This window comes from Styela clava, chromosome 8 (assembly GCF_964204865.1).
Source record: "Styela clava chromosome 8, kaStyClav1.hap1.2, whole genome shotgun sequence".
NCBI classification, from domain to species: domain Eukaryota; kingdom Metazoa; phylum Chordata; class Ascidiacea; order Stolidobranchia; family Styelidae; genus Styela; species Styela clava.
Window position 1 is genome coordinate 21,374,112 of NC_135257.1, and position 19,696 is coordinate 21,393,807.

The window sequence follows — 19,696 nt, forward strand, 5'->3', positions numbered from 1 at the left end:
AATATATACTAATTTGATTTCTTTCTAGTCATCATGTATCAAAGTTTATCAGGGTGTCGCAAAGACTTTCATTAAGGGTGTCGCTCAGTGGTGGGATTCAAATTTTTTTTTGTCAACCGGTTTCATCACAAAAGCCATATTTTTCAGCCGGCTCTGTTACAAAAAGTCATGTTTTTTCCAGTAATGCTAACCGGTTGGCTGATTTTATAAAATTCCGCGAGACGGTTCTATAGAACTTAAAGCGCTAACGCATTAACGAGGATCGTTACATCGATTTTTAATTAAATGTGACAATCCTCAATTGACGTGCAACGTTTCCATTTTGCAATTTTTTGAAACGCAAGAGTAAACAAAAGTACGTCATAGATCGATTTGTGGTGATATAATGTCGTCAGTGGTCATCAATTGTGGTGTCCTAATCGGACGTGTCATCGGAAAAAGAGAAACACATGTCTTCTAAGCGTTTTTGTCCATGTGAATTTCAGCAGAATATTCTAGAACAGCGATCGACAATCTCTGGGTCCTGTGAATCAAAATGGTCACAGCAATATTTTTAAAAGCAGCAGGGGTTCCATGAAAAGGGAGACATAAAGCCAAATAATCTTCAATAATTATACATCACAGTAGTTCCCAAAATGTAAAACGATAAAAATGGACGAAATTAAAGTGATTCAAATCTGTCGAAACACCCTTTTTCTTTTCCGTTTACAAGTTCTTTTCATTTCGTCATAGACTGAATCAATGTATCATTCGTGTTTCATTTGACTTCGTCTTAATAGGAACTAGATTATAAGTGGGTTTCGGGAGTTTCATTACCCACTGACATTAGAGTAGATGTTGCGAGTAGGTTTGATTGAAAGTATGTAGAATGGCTCTTTTAGTGCGAAAGGTTGTCGACCCGTGTTCCAGAACGAAGTGTATGGGTACCATAAATTTAACGAATGCTAATCTGCACGGTATGCAGATTCGAATCCATTGGGAAATAAGGAATTGTCTGTACATATCTCCCGACGACGATCAAAATAGGAGAATTATTAAATAACCAGTTGGGAATACTGATTGCGCTGCAAATTCATATTTTCAAATATTTTTCAACTGGATAATTACTATTTTTTTATTTTAAAACGTGGCGGGTGTTTTTCTCAAATCTCATATTTTGCGTTATAGTGGCAGAGGCTTTGTACAAAATATCCGAAACTGGTATCTACGTGTGGATGGCTTAACTCTCCATGTTTGTAGGTATAGGGTTTTGTTATTTTAACAATTTCAGAAAAAACATCGTGTTTTAAAACAAGGGCTTGTTTTAAATCAATTTGTTTCTGTACTTTTCGTATTTTTTATTGAAATACCCTCTGCATCGCCGCGAAACTACGCCAAACCGTTGCATTCTGGCAGCTGCACACGCAGCCGGAATTATAATTTCAAAAATGTAAGTAAAATTTTTTATTTTGACTTTTACTTCTATTGCGTACATTTATCGCAACGTTTGTATCTCCACCAAAGTCATAAGATTTTAACCGGAATGTTTATCCGATATATTAGAAGACGTTTTGAGTAAGAAAAATCATGACACTTATCTCACGAGCCTACTACAGAAGCAAATAGATCAAGGGCAGCCTTCGGTGAAACGAGTGGGTTGCGATAATGAAGAATAAGCTTACATCGGCGGCAATCTATATCAACGATGAGACACCCTAGCCTATACTAATTGTAAGAGTCCTCTGATGCAAAGACGCCACAACTAATCTGTCATATCCCATAATATGGATTTCGAGTTCATGTATTGGCATCTTTCTCATAAAATGAGGGCATTATTTAATTAATACTGTTCGGTTAGTTTATGGTTAGCATACTTTGTTTTTAAGGTTGAAGTGATAGAGTTTTCCAATGTTATACAAACTCATTTATTCGATCACATTTCAATTACGCAGGGTCGTTCACGTAATGGCTTATGAATTGCGTCTTACTGCGCAAACCACTGAACTACAGCTTGAAAAGGTGTGTGTGAGCCTCTATCAATATTTGTGGCGTTTTGGAGGATTTATTGCAAATAAGAAGCGCTTGGCAAGTTTTTACATTCATTTTTCTTCAACCCATTTAATACAAAATATCAAATATAACAGACATTTTGAACGAAGCAGGCAAAAAAAACTTGATTTAAGACAATTGTTTTGAAACAATTCTTTTTGAACAAATTCCTATTTGTAGGGTGGTGCACATAATTGCCACTCGGTTACGAAAATAAACAACAACAGCAGGCCAACTATTCATTCCTATGAACAGCAAAGCGAACGAGAGTCCGCGGTTCGCCACACGATTACGTCGTCTTATCACTTTTCCATTTCCCGGGATAACTACGGATATCCTTTTTCAGCTGCTTGATACTGTAAAAATTTTGACAGTGCGTAAAGATTGCGTCATGTTCCAGATGACCCGTAAAGCGACTGACGAGTGTGTTTGCGTACGTCATCACGTTTTTCAATTCAAGAAAAGCTGACAACTGACGTATACAATCTCGAGTATGGAAAATAGATGGAGAGCACATGTTTAGTCAAACAATCGGCAATTGTCGACATAAAATAGTTGTTAAAAATTAAGTAGAGCATGTATTTTATCATCGCTTTTTGTATTTTGACGTAACAGTTCAAATTTCCACTTCAATGTCTCTCCGTTCATCGAAGTCTTAAGTTCTCGAATCTAGAGCGATTTCAGTAATGAGTAGTTTAATTTTTCACCATATTGTAAATACACATTGTACATACAAAATAAGGTAAAAAAGAGAAAAATTGCGTTTCCGAGTGGAAGTGGACGCGATAAACCAGTACTGGTTATCGAGCTGCGACATCTATAAAAAAAAGTCTAACATTAGATCACACAAGAGTAAGAAGTCGGAATGATTAACATATACACAACAAAATATGCGAGCATCGGAGTCGGTTACTTTCCAATATTAATATCAATGACGCTTTAGATATGGTTTAACATATATATGTAAAGTGCGTCCAAAAACATTTAATTTTCATGAAAAAAAGATAGTTCCATATTAGAGAGAGATATCACATATATAGAAGCGTTGGTGACCGTACATTTGAACCCATGCGTATATCCACGGGTTCAATCTATATGCGGGTGCTAAAACCCATGGGTTAGGGTTATAGTATGGGTTTAACTATCCGTGAAACAAAAAAAATTCCATAGGTGCAATACCATACAGGTGCAATTGTCATGGGTTCAAATGTACGTGGGTTCAAATGTAATGGAACCATAAGCGTTAAATAAAGGCTAAAAGCGCTGCCATCTGTATAATACACAGGGTGTCAATAAAGTCCCTTTACAATTTCAGTTTTGGTATATGAAGTCAGAATTCTCAATATATCTTAACCAGGCTTGTTTATTTTAATCAGTAATTGTTTAAGTTAAGTTTTATTTCATTTAATACATCTGTGGGGGCCCAAACAATATATGGTATCGATGAATTCACTTTGCAATTTTCAAAAATTTCAAGACTTTATGGACACCCTATAAATTGCAGTTCGCCGAACTTATCACACTCATAGTATTTATCTGCAATCGGTAATGTACTTCGAGGAAAACTTTCGTCGTTATCTGCATATTGACCGCAGTACGCAGCTAAAATAACATGGTATACTTCCCTCATTTTATTATAATTTCACAGCTTAATCTGTAAGTACAACATAATCCATCTTGATTCTAAAATCCATGTGTGGAATTCGAATAATCGTCGTCTGTCGCAGATATTAAACTTTTAAGTAGCATATAGTTTATTATGACATACTCCTACGCAAAAAGTCACGTGAAATAATGGTACCTGTCTCATCCTGATAATCTAAAACATGGGTCATCAACTTTTAGCATTGAAGAGTCATTTGGTATCCTTTTTGTCAAACTCAAAATCACTCGGAGCCGCAACATCTACTCCAATGTCAGTGGCTATTAAAACTCTCTGAAAACAATCTATGATGCAATAATCTAGTTTCGACTAATGGGGAGCCAAATAATTTACGAATGATGTAATAATATAGATTTTCCTTTCGACTTATGCTGTGATGTGAGTGAGTAGTATCTATAAGATGTATCTGTAAGAACCGCATACGTCATGTTAATTCTAAAATCCATTCGTATAATCGTCGTCTGTCGCAAGATATTAAACAGTGATGTTTTTATTAATAAAAAAAAAAAAAAAAGATATTAAACTTTTAAGTATAGCATAGCTTGCTACGGCTCACTCCGCCACAAAAAGCCCATCCATATGAAATAAATATGTCTGTATTATGATCATTTGACACCCTAATAAACTGTAAGACTGATTAATTCATTCAGCTAATTCGTCGTTTGTCGCGATTTACTTCAAAGTAAGTCAAATTCTGATCAATTTTCAGTTTGTATGTTTTCAATTCGTTTGTTACTCTCCAACCAGTGGTTTTCTACCAAGGTTCTGTGGCAAACAACTATATACTCATATTGTTTAAATATAATTAAATACCTATTAAATTTTCAGCGATCCCGTAGTATTCGTACCAAGATGGCGCACAACCTTTCTAACATTGACCTGGTACACATCCTATGTTCAGGTTGTGCGCCATCTTGGTACGAATACTACGGGAGCACCACGTTTTCCACTATTCTTAAACTTGCTACACTTTAAAGGTCATTTTGTTTTGACAGTATTAGGTTTGCATTTATATTTTTACAATGAATGTAATCTTCTTATGACTTTGCATCGGGGTCTCGCACCTCCGGAATGTTTCATCAGAGTTTCCAATCCACCAAAACTGTTGAGAACTCTTCCATACCTTTAAGGTTTATATCTAAAACGCAAACAAATGATTGAATATAGAGAAAAATAGGCACAGTAAATATAACATTATGTGAATATATGTCATGGAAGAGTGTTCCCAAAACTCGGATTGAAAAAAACAGCAAAATTTTAGACCAAATATCGTCCGTGCAGGACTCGTCTATATAAAAATGCTAGCGACTTCCACCATCTTCAGACACTGAAAACACGAAGTCAACAGATCCATAAATGATGCTATGAAATCGATCCATAAACCAACATTGTATCCAGTAATTAAGAAGCCATGGAATAGAAGATATAGATTCCGAGATAGCCCGTCACAATACATGTGCACATTGAACGAAACTTTTCTACGGCTAACATAATTGTTTGACCAAGTTTGTTTGAGGCTTTTCAAAAGCTCGATTTTAGCATTGCTGAGCAGTTGTATTAGTTTGTTTACCAACATGAAATTAAAATACTATATAACAACAGAGATAAAAATGCAATAACGTAAAATGAAAAAATGTATAAATAGATCGAATTCTCCCAGGCTATAACTCTTTCAAGCGAATTTGTTTGAAGCATGGTCACACACACACTCATTGAGATTCGAACCTCATATCTGAAAAAAATTACACACTGAGAATATAAATAGTTATGATGGTACATACGCGTAAATAAATGTCGACTGGAGAGCGACTAGAATCAGTTGCAGCCAATATGACTTGGAAAACAGCTTCGACGTGAATATTAACATTGCGTTAAACGTTAAATTAAAGCCCGTACTGGATATTGGATGCCATTGTAATTTTATTTGTCACATGGACATCGGGGAACAAGTCTACGAGCTACAGCAAGGCTAATTCTGCCAAACAACCAATTAATCCACGGAGATCTATACCTCCTACTCTACCCATAAATGGTAGCATAGAAAAGATAATACCATCTAATAATCCAACGTAAATGATGAATCGGAAGCTTCAGGGTGAAAAGTTATGCTGTGTCACACATTGCATATGCGGAAGCCTAGGGTGGAAGTTGTGCTATGTCATGCGTAGCGTACACGGAAGCCCTGGGTGGAAGTTATGTGGTGTCTTACATTTCATATACGGAAGCCCTACGTGTATGAAAGTCTACTCGGCTACATGTTTAAGAAGCGTAAAACCGCTGCGACTCGGATAGGACGTGTAATGTATCACTGATCCGAGACAGATCCTACTCTGGTCCGTAAATTTAAAAGAAATGGACATCGGGGATGCACGTAATACAGGGGCGTATCCAGTGGAGGATACAGCCGTTTCGCATCGATTCTATAGTACCGTCCCACGGAATTTTATGAGATCAGCGAACCGGTTAGAATTACTGGTTAATGTTCTGTTTACAACAGTTTACAGAACCGGCTGAAAAATATGACTTTTGTGGCGGAACGGGTATGTGTTAGTTAGCCAGTCATTTGTTTCATATACATGCACTTGATGGTGGGGGAAGTCATCATACGGCGTAGAAGGGTCCAGCAAATCTCTCGCACATAATTGACCTCGCATGGGATTCGAATCTGTGAACCCACAAAGGTTATTCAGCGTATTCCTAACGCTTAGCACGATGCGCCACACCGCCGAGCCATTTTCTCGAGTTTCACTATTTCTGTTAATAAATTCGAAAATCTCTCTAAATGTGTAACTGTTTCCAACCTGTACCTGTATTGTAATCATTGATTGTCTACTATTTTTTTCATCAGATAACTGTAACTATTAACTAACCAGATTTCCACGACAGGATAGGATTCATCTATTTATTCCAGGGGTGAAGAAAACCGAAGCACTTCCTAAACTTGCCTCTGTTTAGGATTATTTTGTTGTAAAATAATATTCTAGGTTGTATTATCGCTCTTCCCAGTCGTACCAAGGAAACATTGTCGTTGTTGCTTTATTTTTTATCAACTATAATTATGACTGTTTTTTTTATGACCGACAAATCTTCAATCTCTCCCCTCACAAATTTAAAACTGTTACAAACCGTTATATTTCAAAAAGTTGTTATTTTAAAATTGTCTCCGTGCACCACAGTAGTTTACCAGCTAGCAGCTACGTCAGTCTTTGTTGTTACATACATAGTTGAAGTTTGTTGAGCGATAAGGAGCTATCTCGGTGTCTCGTGATTTTTGTTTGTTTTATAGAGCTTATTTGTTTACTTCATTGACTTTATAGATTCCTTAATGGTGTTTAATTGAAAACTAGAATTCTGGTGCACAATGAAGGGTTGTGCTTAACTTTGTATTTAGGTCAGACTCTCGAGTTTTAATGCTAGAACGTAATGACGTACGAACATATTTTTTCCATTTTACATAACATGGTAAAATGACGTACTATAGTACTGTATTCGGATCTAGTGCAGTTTCGTACCGAAAGTACTTCCAGTGGGCGTAGCAATCAATCAAGTTTATTTTTTTCCAACCAGTAAAAAATAAATAACACAGGCACAAATTACAAGAAAATAATGGAGTACACAGTTTTACTGGGAAGGAAAGTCGCAGGGAACCGAAGCTAGTTACTGAGTTATGGAGCAGCGACACCCGAAGTACCACTGTTATTACTGTATTATTGGATGAACAATAAATAAGGTGGACACTAAACACAATAAATACGTTGAGCAATAGTTTTTTAGAGGGGAGGGGGAGGCACTAATTTTTTTTATATTTTGAATGTTAGAGGGCTGTTTTTCTAATTAGGCACTAGTTGCAAAATTTGTTATTATACGAAAAAAATTGTTATTGGGCAAAAATTACAGAGCATGGACATAGCAGCAATACTATAATAATATAACGAGAATACGTAGAGAAATAGGGTCTAATATAGTTTAGTACCACAAGTACTTCTGGTGGGCGTAGCATAACGATTTTGCATATGGTATTCCTAACCCCCACCTGACTATGCATTCCAAAAATTACGTCACTACGACGTCACCATCACGTCATAGGGATTGCCAAAGTATAATTACGATCGCCCGAAATGTCATCTGCGCCGCCGATAACGAACTTGCTAAAGCCGGCGATCTCTCTCCTATCGTGATCGTTGTGACCATTCAGGTGTATACACCTCAATGGTTGTGACGAGAAAACGAGAGAAATTGCTTGCTCGATTTCGGGTGATCGTCTGCGCGTTTTGGACGACCATTCGCATACTTCGGTGGGCCTTATGACGCCACTGTGACGTCGAAATGACGTAATTTTTCGGTGACGTTGTCAGGTGGGGGTTAGGATTGACATATGCAAAAATTGTTGAGCCAGGTCAACTAGAAGTACATGTGGTACTAAACTATACCAGACCCGAGAAATACACCTAGTCTTTTTTTATCTATCCATAGCCATCAAGTAGAGGAATTTTTAATGGGTTACTGAATGTTGCAAGTGAGTTTTCTTTACTATTAGACGGAATTTATTTCCCAGATTAGAACATATGATTTTCGAAGCGATACATAGATTTGGCAATTTCAGAAAGATAGATAGATATCTTTCAGTTGTAATACTCCTCACTGCTTGTATAAGAGTGAATTATGATCATGCTGTAATTCTACAGATAGCATGCAGCGAATTGCCTTGTTATGCAGAATTACTAGTGGTTTTAGCATAGTTTTATTGGTTCCTCCCCAACTGATAATGCCATATTTCAGATGAGAGTATATGAGACTATATTATACAATTTTTAATGCATCGATACCGAGGATTTTACGTAATCTATGCAATATTACGAGTGATTGTGAAACTTTTTACATAAGTGATCAATCAATAGGAGGTTTCCATGACAAGTTCTCATCTAGGATTATATCCAAATAGTTGATACATTTTGTTCTTTCTATCTTTTTATTGTCAATTTGGAGATGAAACTGCCTGGAATCAAAAACCATGAGTTTAGTTTTTGAAAGGTTCAAAGATAATTTATTACTTTTTAGCCATAAGTTGACCATCTCGATTTTTTTATTGATCGAAATCTGCAGTTTTTCACAGCACGGAGCAGAATTGGTAGCATAACATTTTTTGCATATGTTAACCCTAACCCCCACTTCACCGCGCTATCAAAAAATTACGCAACTTTGGCGTCACAGTGACGTAATAACGCCCTTCAAACTATATGAACTGTCATCCAAGGCATGCAGACGAGCACCCGAAATCGAACACCTATTTCTCTCGTTGCAGCGATCCCAATATGAGAGAGATCGCTGACGTCGGTCACGACGCAGATGCGATTTCGGACAATTGTACATATATTTGGCAAACTCTATGACGCGATTGCAATGTCGTAGTGCTTTTCTCCGCTGTTTCCCTCTCTCCTGCGCTGTTTGGCGCTCTGCTGCGCTGTATTCAGTAAGTAGTGAGACCCTTAGATAAGTGTTCAAATGTTTGAATATGGCAGAATAAACTTATAATGAATGATGAAAACTAAAGATTTAACTCAATGTTAAAGAGTGATTTTTCTGTCACGTGACATATCACACATACATGCCAAGTTTGAAACTCATCGATTATTTCATGCTATATACGAACCTATAAAAATGATAATATACTTTTGAAATTTGTGACCTGGTTACCATGTTACTCACAAAAGTTTCGGGTCTAGTATAGACCCGTACAGTACCACAAGTACTTCTAGTGGACATAGCATAACGAATTTTGCATATGGTATTCCTAACCCCCACCTGACTATGTCATCCAAAAATCTCGTCTCTGCGACGTCACCCACATAGAGCTTGCCAAAGTATAATTACGACCGCCCGAAATGGCATCTGAGCCGCCGATAACGAACTCGCTACGCCAACGATCTCTCTCACATAGTGAGCGTTGCGTTGCGAAAACGAGAGAAATAACTTGTGGATGTGGTACTAAACTATACCAGGCCCAAAGTGTCTTTACCAGTCTTGCATGTTTCATGCTTGCCACCAGGTCTCAATCGAGTTGGTGTGAGAGTGATTGCCTTGCTACAGGAGTCGGTGCCCTTGGTTACCGATTTCTGTTGGAACTCCCATTTCCTCATCCAGGGTAATATACTGTGCAGGCATTACCAAACCTGAAAAATTCTAAACTTTCCAAAGATATTAGCTCATCCATATCAGTGGCTGCTTACACAGGGTTTATTGAGATTGTTTGGAGTTAAGGTGGAGAAAACCCATTTATAATTATCATATACCGGTAAGTTATCTGGAGGGTTCTGTTAGTGAGTTCTGTTAGTGGGTTAGCTGCCAAGGCCATATTCCCCTCTAATAACAGTATTCTAAAAACTTAAATACCAACATTAGAAATTTAATTAGATATTGAATCTTGGGTGTCGCTGCTCGATAACCATTCTTGATTCCCCGTGGCTTTCCTTTCCCAGTAAAATGTGTGTTTCAATTTTTTTTGTCAATTTCGTATATTATTTACTGGATGGAAAAAAAAAACTTGACTATGACTATTACAGAGTGAAATAATGTAACACCTAAACATACTACTTACTGTATTGTATATCTTCTGCTTGTGAATTGTTATTTTCATTGGATATTTAAAAACGGACATAAATGCGTACTTCTAGTGGGATTAGTCATTCCCCAAGGTTTAATCCTTTCAATGACGATAAAGGCCTTTTCAGTGACATTGACGATGACTCCAGGGTTCCATCTAGTGGGAGTGAACTCACTTCGACCACAAGTGAAGGATCTGCGGACGTTAGTTTGGCCGAACTTGGTTTAACAGAGGATTATTTTGCTCAACCTGATGGCGGCTTGGGGATGTCGTCGAGCGAAGAATTGGAAGCTGCGATCGAGAATTGTAAAAAAATGATTTTGGAGTTGCCGGAAGATTCTGTAAGACGGAAAAAATTTGTATCAAAACTGGTACAGCTGAGAATGAAATTCCTGGAGCTAAAAGAAGGGCCGACTGAATTCGAACCGCGTGTTAAACAAGTTCTGGGTCACAAACTTCGTAAACGGAAAAGCAATAGCATTAAATATTACTGTGATTGCTGTAACGGACTTATTTGGGGGGTGCTACAAGCTTGGTATAGATGCAAAGAATGTGGTTTTAATTGTCATAACAAATGCGTCAATATGATCAGACGAAAATGTGTCGCAATTGACATGAATAATTTGCCATATAATTTAGATATTTTGCCCGAAATTGGGCTCTCGTCACAACAATTTAACTGCGCGGAATGTAAAAATCCTATTTCTGTAACTGGTATGGGCAAAGAGGAGGCCAGGATTTGTGATTATAATGGACAATACTATTGTCCGCAATGCCACTGGAATGACACTAGCGTTATCCCTGGGAGGGTCGTGCATAATTGGGATTTCACGCCACAGAAAGTCTCTCGCCAATCGTATCAAATTCTATCGAAATTGTATAAAAGGCCATTACTCAATCTACAAGAAATAAATCCGCTTTTGTTTAACTACGTTGAAGAGCTAGCTGATATCCGTAAATTACGAGAAGATATATTACTTATGAAGGTTTATTTTGTTACGTGCAGTAACGCTCTCGATTTAAAATTGCTTCTTAAACTTAGCGACAGGCAACATTTTGTTGATTGCTCAGATAAATATTCTATGGAGGATCTTGTAGAAGCCCAAAGTGGGACTTTAACTGAATATTTAACAAACCTACACGCTGAATATGCAAAACATATCAAACTTGACTGCTTAGTTTGCCAAGCTAAAGGATTCATCTGTGAAATTTGCAACTCAGGGGAAACGCTTTTTCCGTTTGATTTCGGAGTTTCGACTTGTGCGAAATGCCACGCTGTTTTTCATCGTGATTGTTTTACGTGCATTGATACTCTTTGTCCAAGGTGTGAGCGATTTCAGAAGAAAAAAAAATTGAGAAAGAATAAAGAAAATGCTTTATTTGAGAGTGACGAAAGCTATGAATCTGAAGGTTCATATTTACGTAGCGGTGAATTGTCATCTTCAACTGAATTACCTACAACTTCAAAACCAGTTGCCAGATATTCACCCGCATTTACAACTACGACCTCCGATAAGGCATCTATTGAAAATACAGACAATACGAGAGATCGGAATGATAGTAAAAGTTCTGCAATTCAAATTGATCCTTATTTAACGGAGAAAAGGAGCCGAGAATCATCATTCCATTCTTTACTCACAGACTCATCTTATACTGATTATGCGGTACTGGGTTTCGCAGGTGCTGGTCGGAGTAAAAATCCTGCGTCGGAAAACAATCAAAACATCGAACATACCGAAATAGAAAAGACAGAAAAATCTCTAGATTCTACTGTAAAGCTTGTGACGAAAAATGGCAAAATCAATCACCCACGACAACCAAGATATCGTTTTCACCAAAACGAAGCGAACTCTTTCAATTATGAAACTAATCCGGTCACTAGGAGGCCGCAGAGAGACGAGAATTTATTCGACGATCTTGTGAAATCAAAAAATAATCGTCCGAAGCCTGACCCTAATCGTGAAACTAAAATTGGACGAAATAGAACTCCACAAGAGCCTGCAGCAGCTCAACACAGTGCTCGAGAAAAAACAAACGGCCAGAGAATGAATCAAAAATACAATTCAAGATCAGGAAGACATTATGATCCTATGTTGGATCCTTTTCATAACCATGAGAACCCGAGTACACGATTCATGAGCGACGTTGCAAAATCAAAATTTCATTCTGACCTTTCACCCTCTGATCAACCGGAACTTGACCCCTTCAATCAAAATCGAAACAAAGGGTCAAAGTTTATCAATAGAGTCACCCCTTCGACTTCATATCGACCAGAATTGGATCCCTTTCATCAAAATGAGGATAAAAAGACAAAATTTATGAAAAATGTCACCCCTCGTAATTTTTCAGTTCAAAATACTACCAGTGGTTTCCATGACCAGAGAAATCAAAACCATGTCGCCAGATTCAGATCTGATCATAAACAGTGGCCAATACATGATTCTGCTGGTAATCCTTTCGATACTGATGATTCTGCTAATCCTTTTAATAAATCTGGCAACCCTTTTGATGATGCTGATCATTATGATGATGCTAAAAATCCGTTTTCTTAATTCTAATTTCATGATTCAGGTGCGTTCTTTTGCGATTTATTAGTAGACTACGTACTCTTATAGTGGAATAATTTATTGAGCTGAGGTAATGGACATCCTAAGCTGGGGGGTCCCAACCTATATTACCCTGTTTAACCATTTGCAAATTTTACGTTAGTAAAATTTCCCTCAAAAATTTTATGTTTCCCCTCTTACAAAGCATTATAATGACTCTAGGGCTGTAATTTCTAATAATGGCTTTTCACAATTTTTGACGGAGTTTTAAAGTTTTTTTCATGTTTTAAGCCAATACCTATATTTCCATACTTACATTTTCTAAATTTTACAAAAGTCTCACAAATTTTCCCTTTTACATGGCATTATAATAACATACTCTGGAAGAAAAAATTCTAACATAGAATTATAGATGTAAATAGCTGAAATTCATTGGATTTAGTTATTCATTTTCCCCCGCAGAAAAGTTACTCCCATGGCAGGTCGAATTTAGCTCCAGGGAGGGAATTTTCACCCTTTTCCCCCACTTTCATATCAATATTCAAATTTCAATGATCAGCTGATCAATATAATGTCTATATTGATTTTCTTGGTTGCTGCTTCTAAGGACAAATTTTCAGACAATCAAAAGGCATTTCAGATATATTGGATTCGTTTTGAGTATCTGTGGCTTAGATATTCTTGAGGTGTGCCAGAAATCTTCGGTATTTAATATGATGTGCGAACTTAGCATGGTTCAAGTTATATCATTTTGTTTGAGTGTGATCAGAGATGCGTGTATAAGCCGACCCCTTAGTTTGGCAACTTTTTGTTCGAGTTTTAAACTCGAATTATATGCGAGGACATACAGTAATTGTTTCAATATCTGTGGCTTTGATAATTCTTAAAGTGTGCCAGAGATCCATGTTGCAAACACATTGAAATTTAATATGTTGACCATAAAACCATCACTCATTTATTTTTCATTTGAATTTATTCGTTTATCTTTTTAATAAATTCTTTGCTGAACTATATTTACAGTGTTCCTCTTTGTTGATCTATCATTTTTAATTTCATTTACTATTTGATTAAAAATGTATTTTAATAAATGTTATAAATCGATATTATATATGTAGTGTTTGTATATGCTTATGGGCCATTAGTTACCTATTTCTGAGGCGTTTCTCACTCTTACGGTACCTCAAAGAAGTTACTGGAAGGCAAGGGGTTATTATTTCTAAAAATACTTGTCTCTTGTCTGCCAACTCTATCACACTTGGATTGTTTGTATTTGTTTGACAATGATTTTAATTCACAAGCACCAGGGCTGCAGAGTAAGGGTGAATTTGCAAATGACTCCAAGCCATTAAAAACGTCTCCAGATTAGGAGGAATTTAGAATCTGTGTTGATAGGTATTTCAAGTTCGAATCCAGCTCAGAATGACAAATTAATCAATAGGAACTAACCCTAACTGCATGGCTATAACCTTATTTCGCCCGCATGCTTGGTAAATCTCCACTTTAGCATTATTTTTCGACTGTCGACACTCATTGTGTCAGAGCCAGTGGTGAAGCGATATAGCCATATCCATAGGCCTCATTTTCTCAAGACTATCAACAATGCTTTTGATAACCTTGGGCACATGCAAGTCTTCTTTAATTGTCTGTTGTAAAAATGTCAAGTAAATCCATAAACATAGCAACAGACTTTGATAACCATCATTGAAAACATGAAATTACAAATAACACTCCATATGACTAATGGAACTAAAAGCAATAAACGACTTAATGTCAACCATCCGAGAACACAATAATACAGGAATCAACATCTTCATAACAACAATAATCAGCAGCATAAGAAAGGATTCATAGTCCTAATAAGATCGATGATCTTGGTTTGAATAATGATGTGCCGTGGTTTTGATTATACAAGTAGTTATTAGGTTATTTTTGTCTATACATTATATATTGTGCAGGCGCTAGTTATTCCTTTAATTCTATTGTTCACATCCATCGGGATGTATTTTTTAGGAGAAGAATTCAAAATTTCAGTTCTCTGAGAAATGCCAGTTCGACTCCAATATCGATAAACACATACCTGAATCTCTTTGGAAACATCTTTAAATGTCAGTATACTGATGGATACTTGTCTAGCTTGGAGTGTGATGATATAAGGAGAAATGAACGATTCTAATTTGCCTTAAATGTCTGTTTTGTTGATTCAATTTTGATAAATTGAATTTAGGCTTGTTACTTGTTTTTCTTGGACACACTCTTCAAATATTTTATCCTGGATCCCGTCCTTTTCTTACACACCATAGCATCTCAGTCACAAGAGTACGTCGTTTGTCTAGTGCAGCGGTTCACAAAACCAGAGTTCCCCCCGCTCACACTCACTGCGATGTTATTTCATAAACACTTGGTTGCACTGGTAATATAGAGATATAGACCATACTAGTTGAGTGCGCCACAAAAATTAACAGAATTGTGTTAAACATAACTAAAATATGATTGAACATTTTTTATATTGTATTCATCATAAATAAAGCAGCATTTTTTAGTGTAAGTGCGCCGTGAGTTTTTTCCCAGATTATTTGGCACCGTGCGAACGAAAAGTTCGAGAATCGCTGATGAGCATTGGACTTGATCATGTTGGCATTGCTGATTGCACATTCAGGGTTTGAATACCACGCCCACCACCTCACCAACAACGCAGTAATCTGGGTTGGCGATGTCAAAATATAGTGGGTCTATAAAGACTTAAAATTTTATAAAAATCGCTAAGGGAATACTTAAACAACTGATTAAAAAAACAACAAACTGGTTGAAATATATTGAGAACTGACTTCATAACAAAATAAATTGAAATTGTAAAGAGACTTTATGGACACGCTGTATAACTCCTTGTATATTATTAAATATCAGTAACTGCTTATACGGGGCCTAAATTGGGAGTGAAAAGTGCGTACAAACATTGCGTAAAAAGGCATCTGTTACCCTGATGCCATTTTCCCTCCATGCACCCTATTCTCTTAATTAAGTAACCAAATAAAATATAAACGTAATTTTATTAGATAGTATCAAAATATGAGGTTAGTTACAATAAAATACATTGGATGTTAAAATATATTCAAGAAAAGTAAAGAAATAGGCAGTTTGAAATAAAAACGAAATTTTTTAAAGCAAGTAGCGTTGTTAGGAATAGTATTCATGGTTTAAAATAACAAACAATAATGGAGTAGGATGATAGATAAATACTTTGGTGTAAGAATGACAAAAAATATGATCAGAATAAGTCATTATTATGCAATATACAACAAATGAGATGATTTTGAGAATATAATTGTTAGGTGCATTTAAGAGCAAGGTGGCCTCATAACCAGCATTTGTACTTGAATAAATTTGAACTAAAGGCAAAAAGCACTCAATCAGAAAAATTTATCAATGTGTGTTATTCCGCTAACGTTCTGACTTGAACTGATACTTGTCGAATGGTCTACTCGAGAATCAGCCGAGATGCGCAGTTTGGGTGGCGTAACTTCACTTGGCCACACACTAGTTCAAAGAGTTACGCAAAGCTTTAAGCAGTATGAAAAAAAGAGTTTAATATTGACAAGCAAAAAATGGTCGAAGTCAAATTTTTAGAATGGGTATCCATGTTCTCATAGCAGGGTTGCTGCAAGCTGAGGGTAAAACACTTTGGTAACAAACCCTCCCAAGAATTTTGACATGTTATGAAAAGAATAGCATTATTAGATCAGTGCATCATTATGCAGTGGGTATTGAAATATTGGGTACTCCTGAAGTATGTGCAACCTGAGTTCAGGTTGTGCGCCATCCTGGTGCGCATACTTCAGGAGGTCCAAATATTAACTTATATATTATTTGGTAACGGTTATTTAAAATCCCAGGCATCAAACAGCACAGAAACAAATTTTGCATACCCAACTATACACCAATTGACAACACAATTATATCAACAAATATTGAATATCAATTAATTCAATGTTTCGTGCAAGCCTGACTTATCACAGATAAGGCTTTGTCTTTGGCGAAGCTAAGCTTTGAGCGGTAGAAAAAGGGCAGTTCCATAATGACAAAAATATGGCTGAAGTAAGATTCTTCGGTGCCTTTCATAGTAAGGTTGACGAAAGTTTGAAAATAACAAACAAAAATGGTCAAAGTGGGCTTTTAGGAATGGGTATACATGTTTTATAGCTGGAAAATCACAAGCACAGGGTGAGTACTTTGGGTAATTTGGATCAGTAATTAGTAGTTTATTTTCTGCAATAAATAATACAAAAGCATTTCGGGTGAGGGGAGTCGTGAGAAACCAAATTTGGTTATCGAGCAGCGGCACTCATGAACCTAGAGTAGTGTCAAAATGGGCACTTTAGAATGGCAAACAATTAGTCATTGAATAAGCTTTGTAATTATACTTACCGGTAATAATGAAAAACAATTGGAACATATTTAAGACTAGTAAAAGAGCCTGAGGCCTCAATTAGCTTTTGGGTTCCTCTAAACGAAAACATGTAAAATAGCGGTTAGAAGCATGCTCCATTAATTGTAATGATTGATTTAAAACTAAGGCAAATGATTAGGAAGCATATAAAGTGCTTAGAGCAGTGGTTCTCAAACTTTTTTAGTCTTTTGAAAATTTTCAAGTCTTGTGCCCCACCTCAAAAATAACTAGCTAACAATAAGCTACAAAAACCAGATAGTAACGCGAAAGTATGTTTTATTCGAAAAACACATGGATGGATTGTAAATATCCGAAATAAAAAATGTTAATATCTAAAATAAAAAATGTTATTATCTAAAATGAGGCGGACAAGATCAAATCTAACAACTATTTTTATTTCTAATTAGCTCCACGTCCTCTCAAAAAAATTGTCAACGTCTGCGCCATTTGAGAACCGCTGGCTGGAGGTATATAGTATTCAATGTAGTAAAAAAATCTTTATGGTGGTCCAAAAATATCACTTACTGGTATGTGAATTCTAAATGTCTCGATGGCTGGCGCATTTTGTTAATGTGTGGCTTGCCATTGCCAATGATTACCAAACAATGTTTCACAGATTCGAATCCAAGAGAATGGTTCGACTCATCATTGCATGGTGATTTACGCAACAGCTGGACATAGACTGTTACCACTGGACAAGAGGCCGTGGTTCATCATATGATTAAGTCGTTTTGTCGTTTTCCTCGCCCCGAGATAAATACGTTCTATCCTTATCGCTTCAAAGAACGAAAACAATCCATTCTATGGAACTCAAAGCGATATTCTCTTTTCAAATATCTTTAGGCAGTGGAGAAGGCATAGGACTGAGTCCAGTAGAAGTTGTTGATGCTGTCTTATTCCTCTCTGTATTAAATTTATTGCGTTTGGGACAAAATAGTTTTTGAATTTCTCCCGTCCGTACAATGGTGAAAACAAAGATGAAGACTCCCTGTGAAAAATAGAAATATATTTGCCAGTTGTTTGCAAATGTGACATATCCAAGTGCCTACACCAGGGGTTCCCAAACCAGGGGTCGTGACTCCAAATTGGGTCGGAGTGATCCTTTGCAAAATGGTAGCAAAATACCATGGAATGCTTTTCTAGTACCTTGATCATAGTATAGGTATGAATAAAACTCATAAAAGAAAAAACATACTAAAATTGGATCTCAAACAAATAAAGTAAACATTTATCACCTGAAATGCATTTGCTACAGCGAACAGCCAACTCATGACTTGCAAATAAGTTTGATTATCGGAAAGAAGCATGAAGTAACCGATCACCCATGACAATCCAACTGTTGTTGCCATGACAAGCGATATTGTCACATTTCGCTTCGTACTTTTAGGTGACGCTGATGATCCCACCTAAAATATGAAAATTTTTATGATCAAGTCGCTACTAGTAGGAATCCATGAAAAATGGCGAATCAGAATATTAGCGCGCTTGTCATCAGTGCCACCGATTGTTACGCTGTGTGGTTCACGGAATGGAGTTCGGTGTGGGACAACTGTGTGAATGAGGAGGACTAAATCCTACAATTATCGTACTTGGTGGGGACACGTAGCACGTTGGTTTTCAACTGGGTTCCCAGCTGTAGGTGCACCACAATGCTAGGCGCAAAACGGATTTTACTTTTTCCTTCCTGTTCTTCCTAGTTTTGTGCTTGATAAGGTTATTTTACAGTGTTTTTCACTTTGTTGAGCTTGAATTGTTTGAACATAATGTGATTTGGAATCTATCAATCATAATGACACTATAAATACCACTGGAATGATAAACAGGGGGGCGAGAGCCATAAAAGATTGGCAACCACTCCTCTATACATTCACTCTTTTTTTGGAACTCAGTAATTCACGCTTGCTTGTACACAGCCTTGCTTAGAGTGGAGATGAGGGAGCTGACTGGTAACTGACAGAGAGGTCGTGTTTGCAATATGAGTGAGCCATTCTATTTTCCTTCCCCCCAAAAAATAAAAAATTCAAAAAACTAACCTGCTTTTTGAAACATGTTATTTTAGGTATTACTATACAATACACAACAATGTTGTAAACGAGTAACAATCCAACTGGAAGAAGGAATCCAAAGTATAAAGAATTGTTCTGCAGCCAACAGAAGTTACGAGCGTTGTAGGATGAGTCGATAAAAGGATCGCCTAAAAAATACAGAAAATAGAATATAGAGCTTTTCACAGGTGGTGCAAGGTTTTTGATGTTTTTTCACAGTTTTACACATTTTTGCAAGGTTTTTGGTGTTTTTTCAAATTTTTCGCATGTTTTTGGTGTTTTTTTGTTTGTTTTGCACGATATTTCAACTCTTCAAGAGAACATTTCTTTCAAACACTGTTTGGATTCGATTATACTTCCACTGTCCTC

General features: G+C 36.7%; 2 protein-coding genes across 3 annotated transcripts in view; one reads left to right on the top strand and one right to left on the bottom strand.

Annotated features, from left to right (window-relative positions):
* Nucleotides 1-10,003: 10,003 nt before the first annotated feature.
* On the top strand, nucleotides 10,004-13,944 carry LOC120329824 (uncharacterized). Its single transcript, XM_039396614.2, has one exon. It carries the CDS (start codon nucleotides 10,349-10,351, stop codon nucleotides 12,842-12,844), a length of 2,496 nt encoding a protein of 831 aa, XP_039252548.2. The 5' UTR covers nucleotides 10,004-10,348; the 3' UTR covers nucleotides 12,845-13,944.
* Nucleotides 13,945-15,867: 1,923 nt separating this feature from the next.
* The window catches only part of LOC120329954 (uncharacterized), a 44,975-nt gene continuing 41,146 nt past the window's right edge, over nucleotides 15,868-19,696 (bottom strand). For both annotated transcript variants that reach the window (XM_078115044.1, XM_078115043.1), the window contains 3 exons: nucleotides 19,316-19,476; nucleotides 18,518-18,688; nucleotides 15,868-18,270 (listed from right to left, as the gene is read on the bottom strand). In XM_078115044.1, coding sequence (XP_077971170.1) covers nucleotides 18,112-18,270; nucleotides 18,518-18,688; nucleotides 19,316-19,476 — 491 coding nt within the window. In that variant the 3' untranslated portion in view covers nucleotides 15,868-18,111. The remainder of the gene's footprint in view (nucleotides 18,271-18,517; nucleotides 18,689-19,315; nucleotides 19,477-19,696) is intronic.

Bases quoted from the DNA above. Each gene is read 5' to 3' on its own strand.
- LOC120329824 (XM_039396614.2), top strand. From the start codon at position 10,349: ATGCGTACTTCTAGTGGGATTAGTCATTCCCCAAGGTTTAATCCTTTC.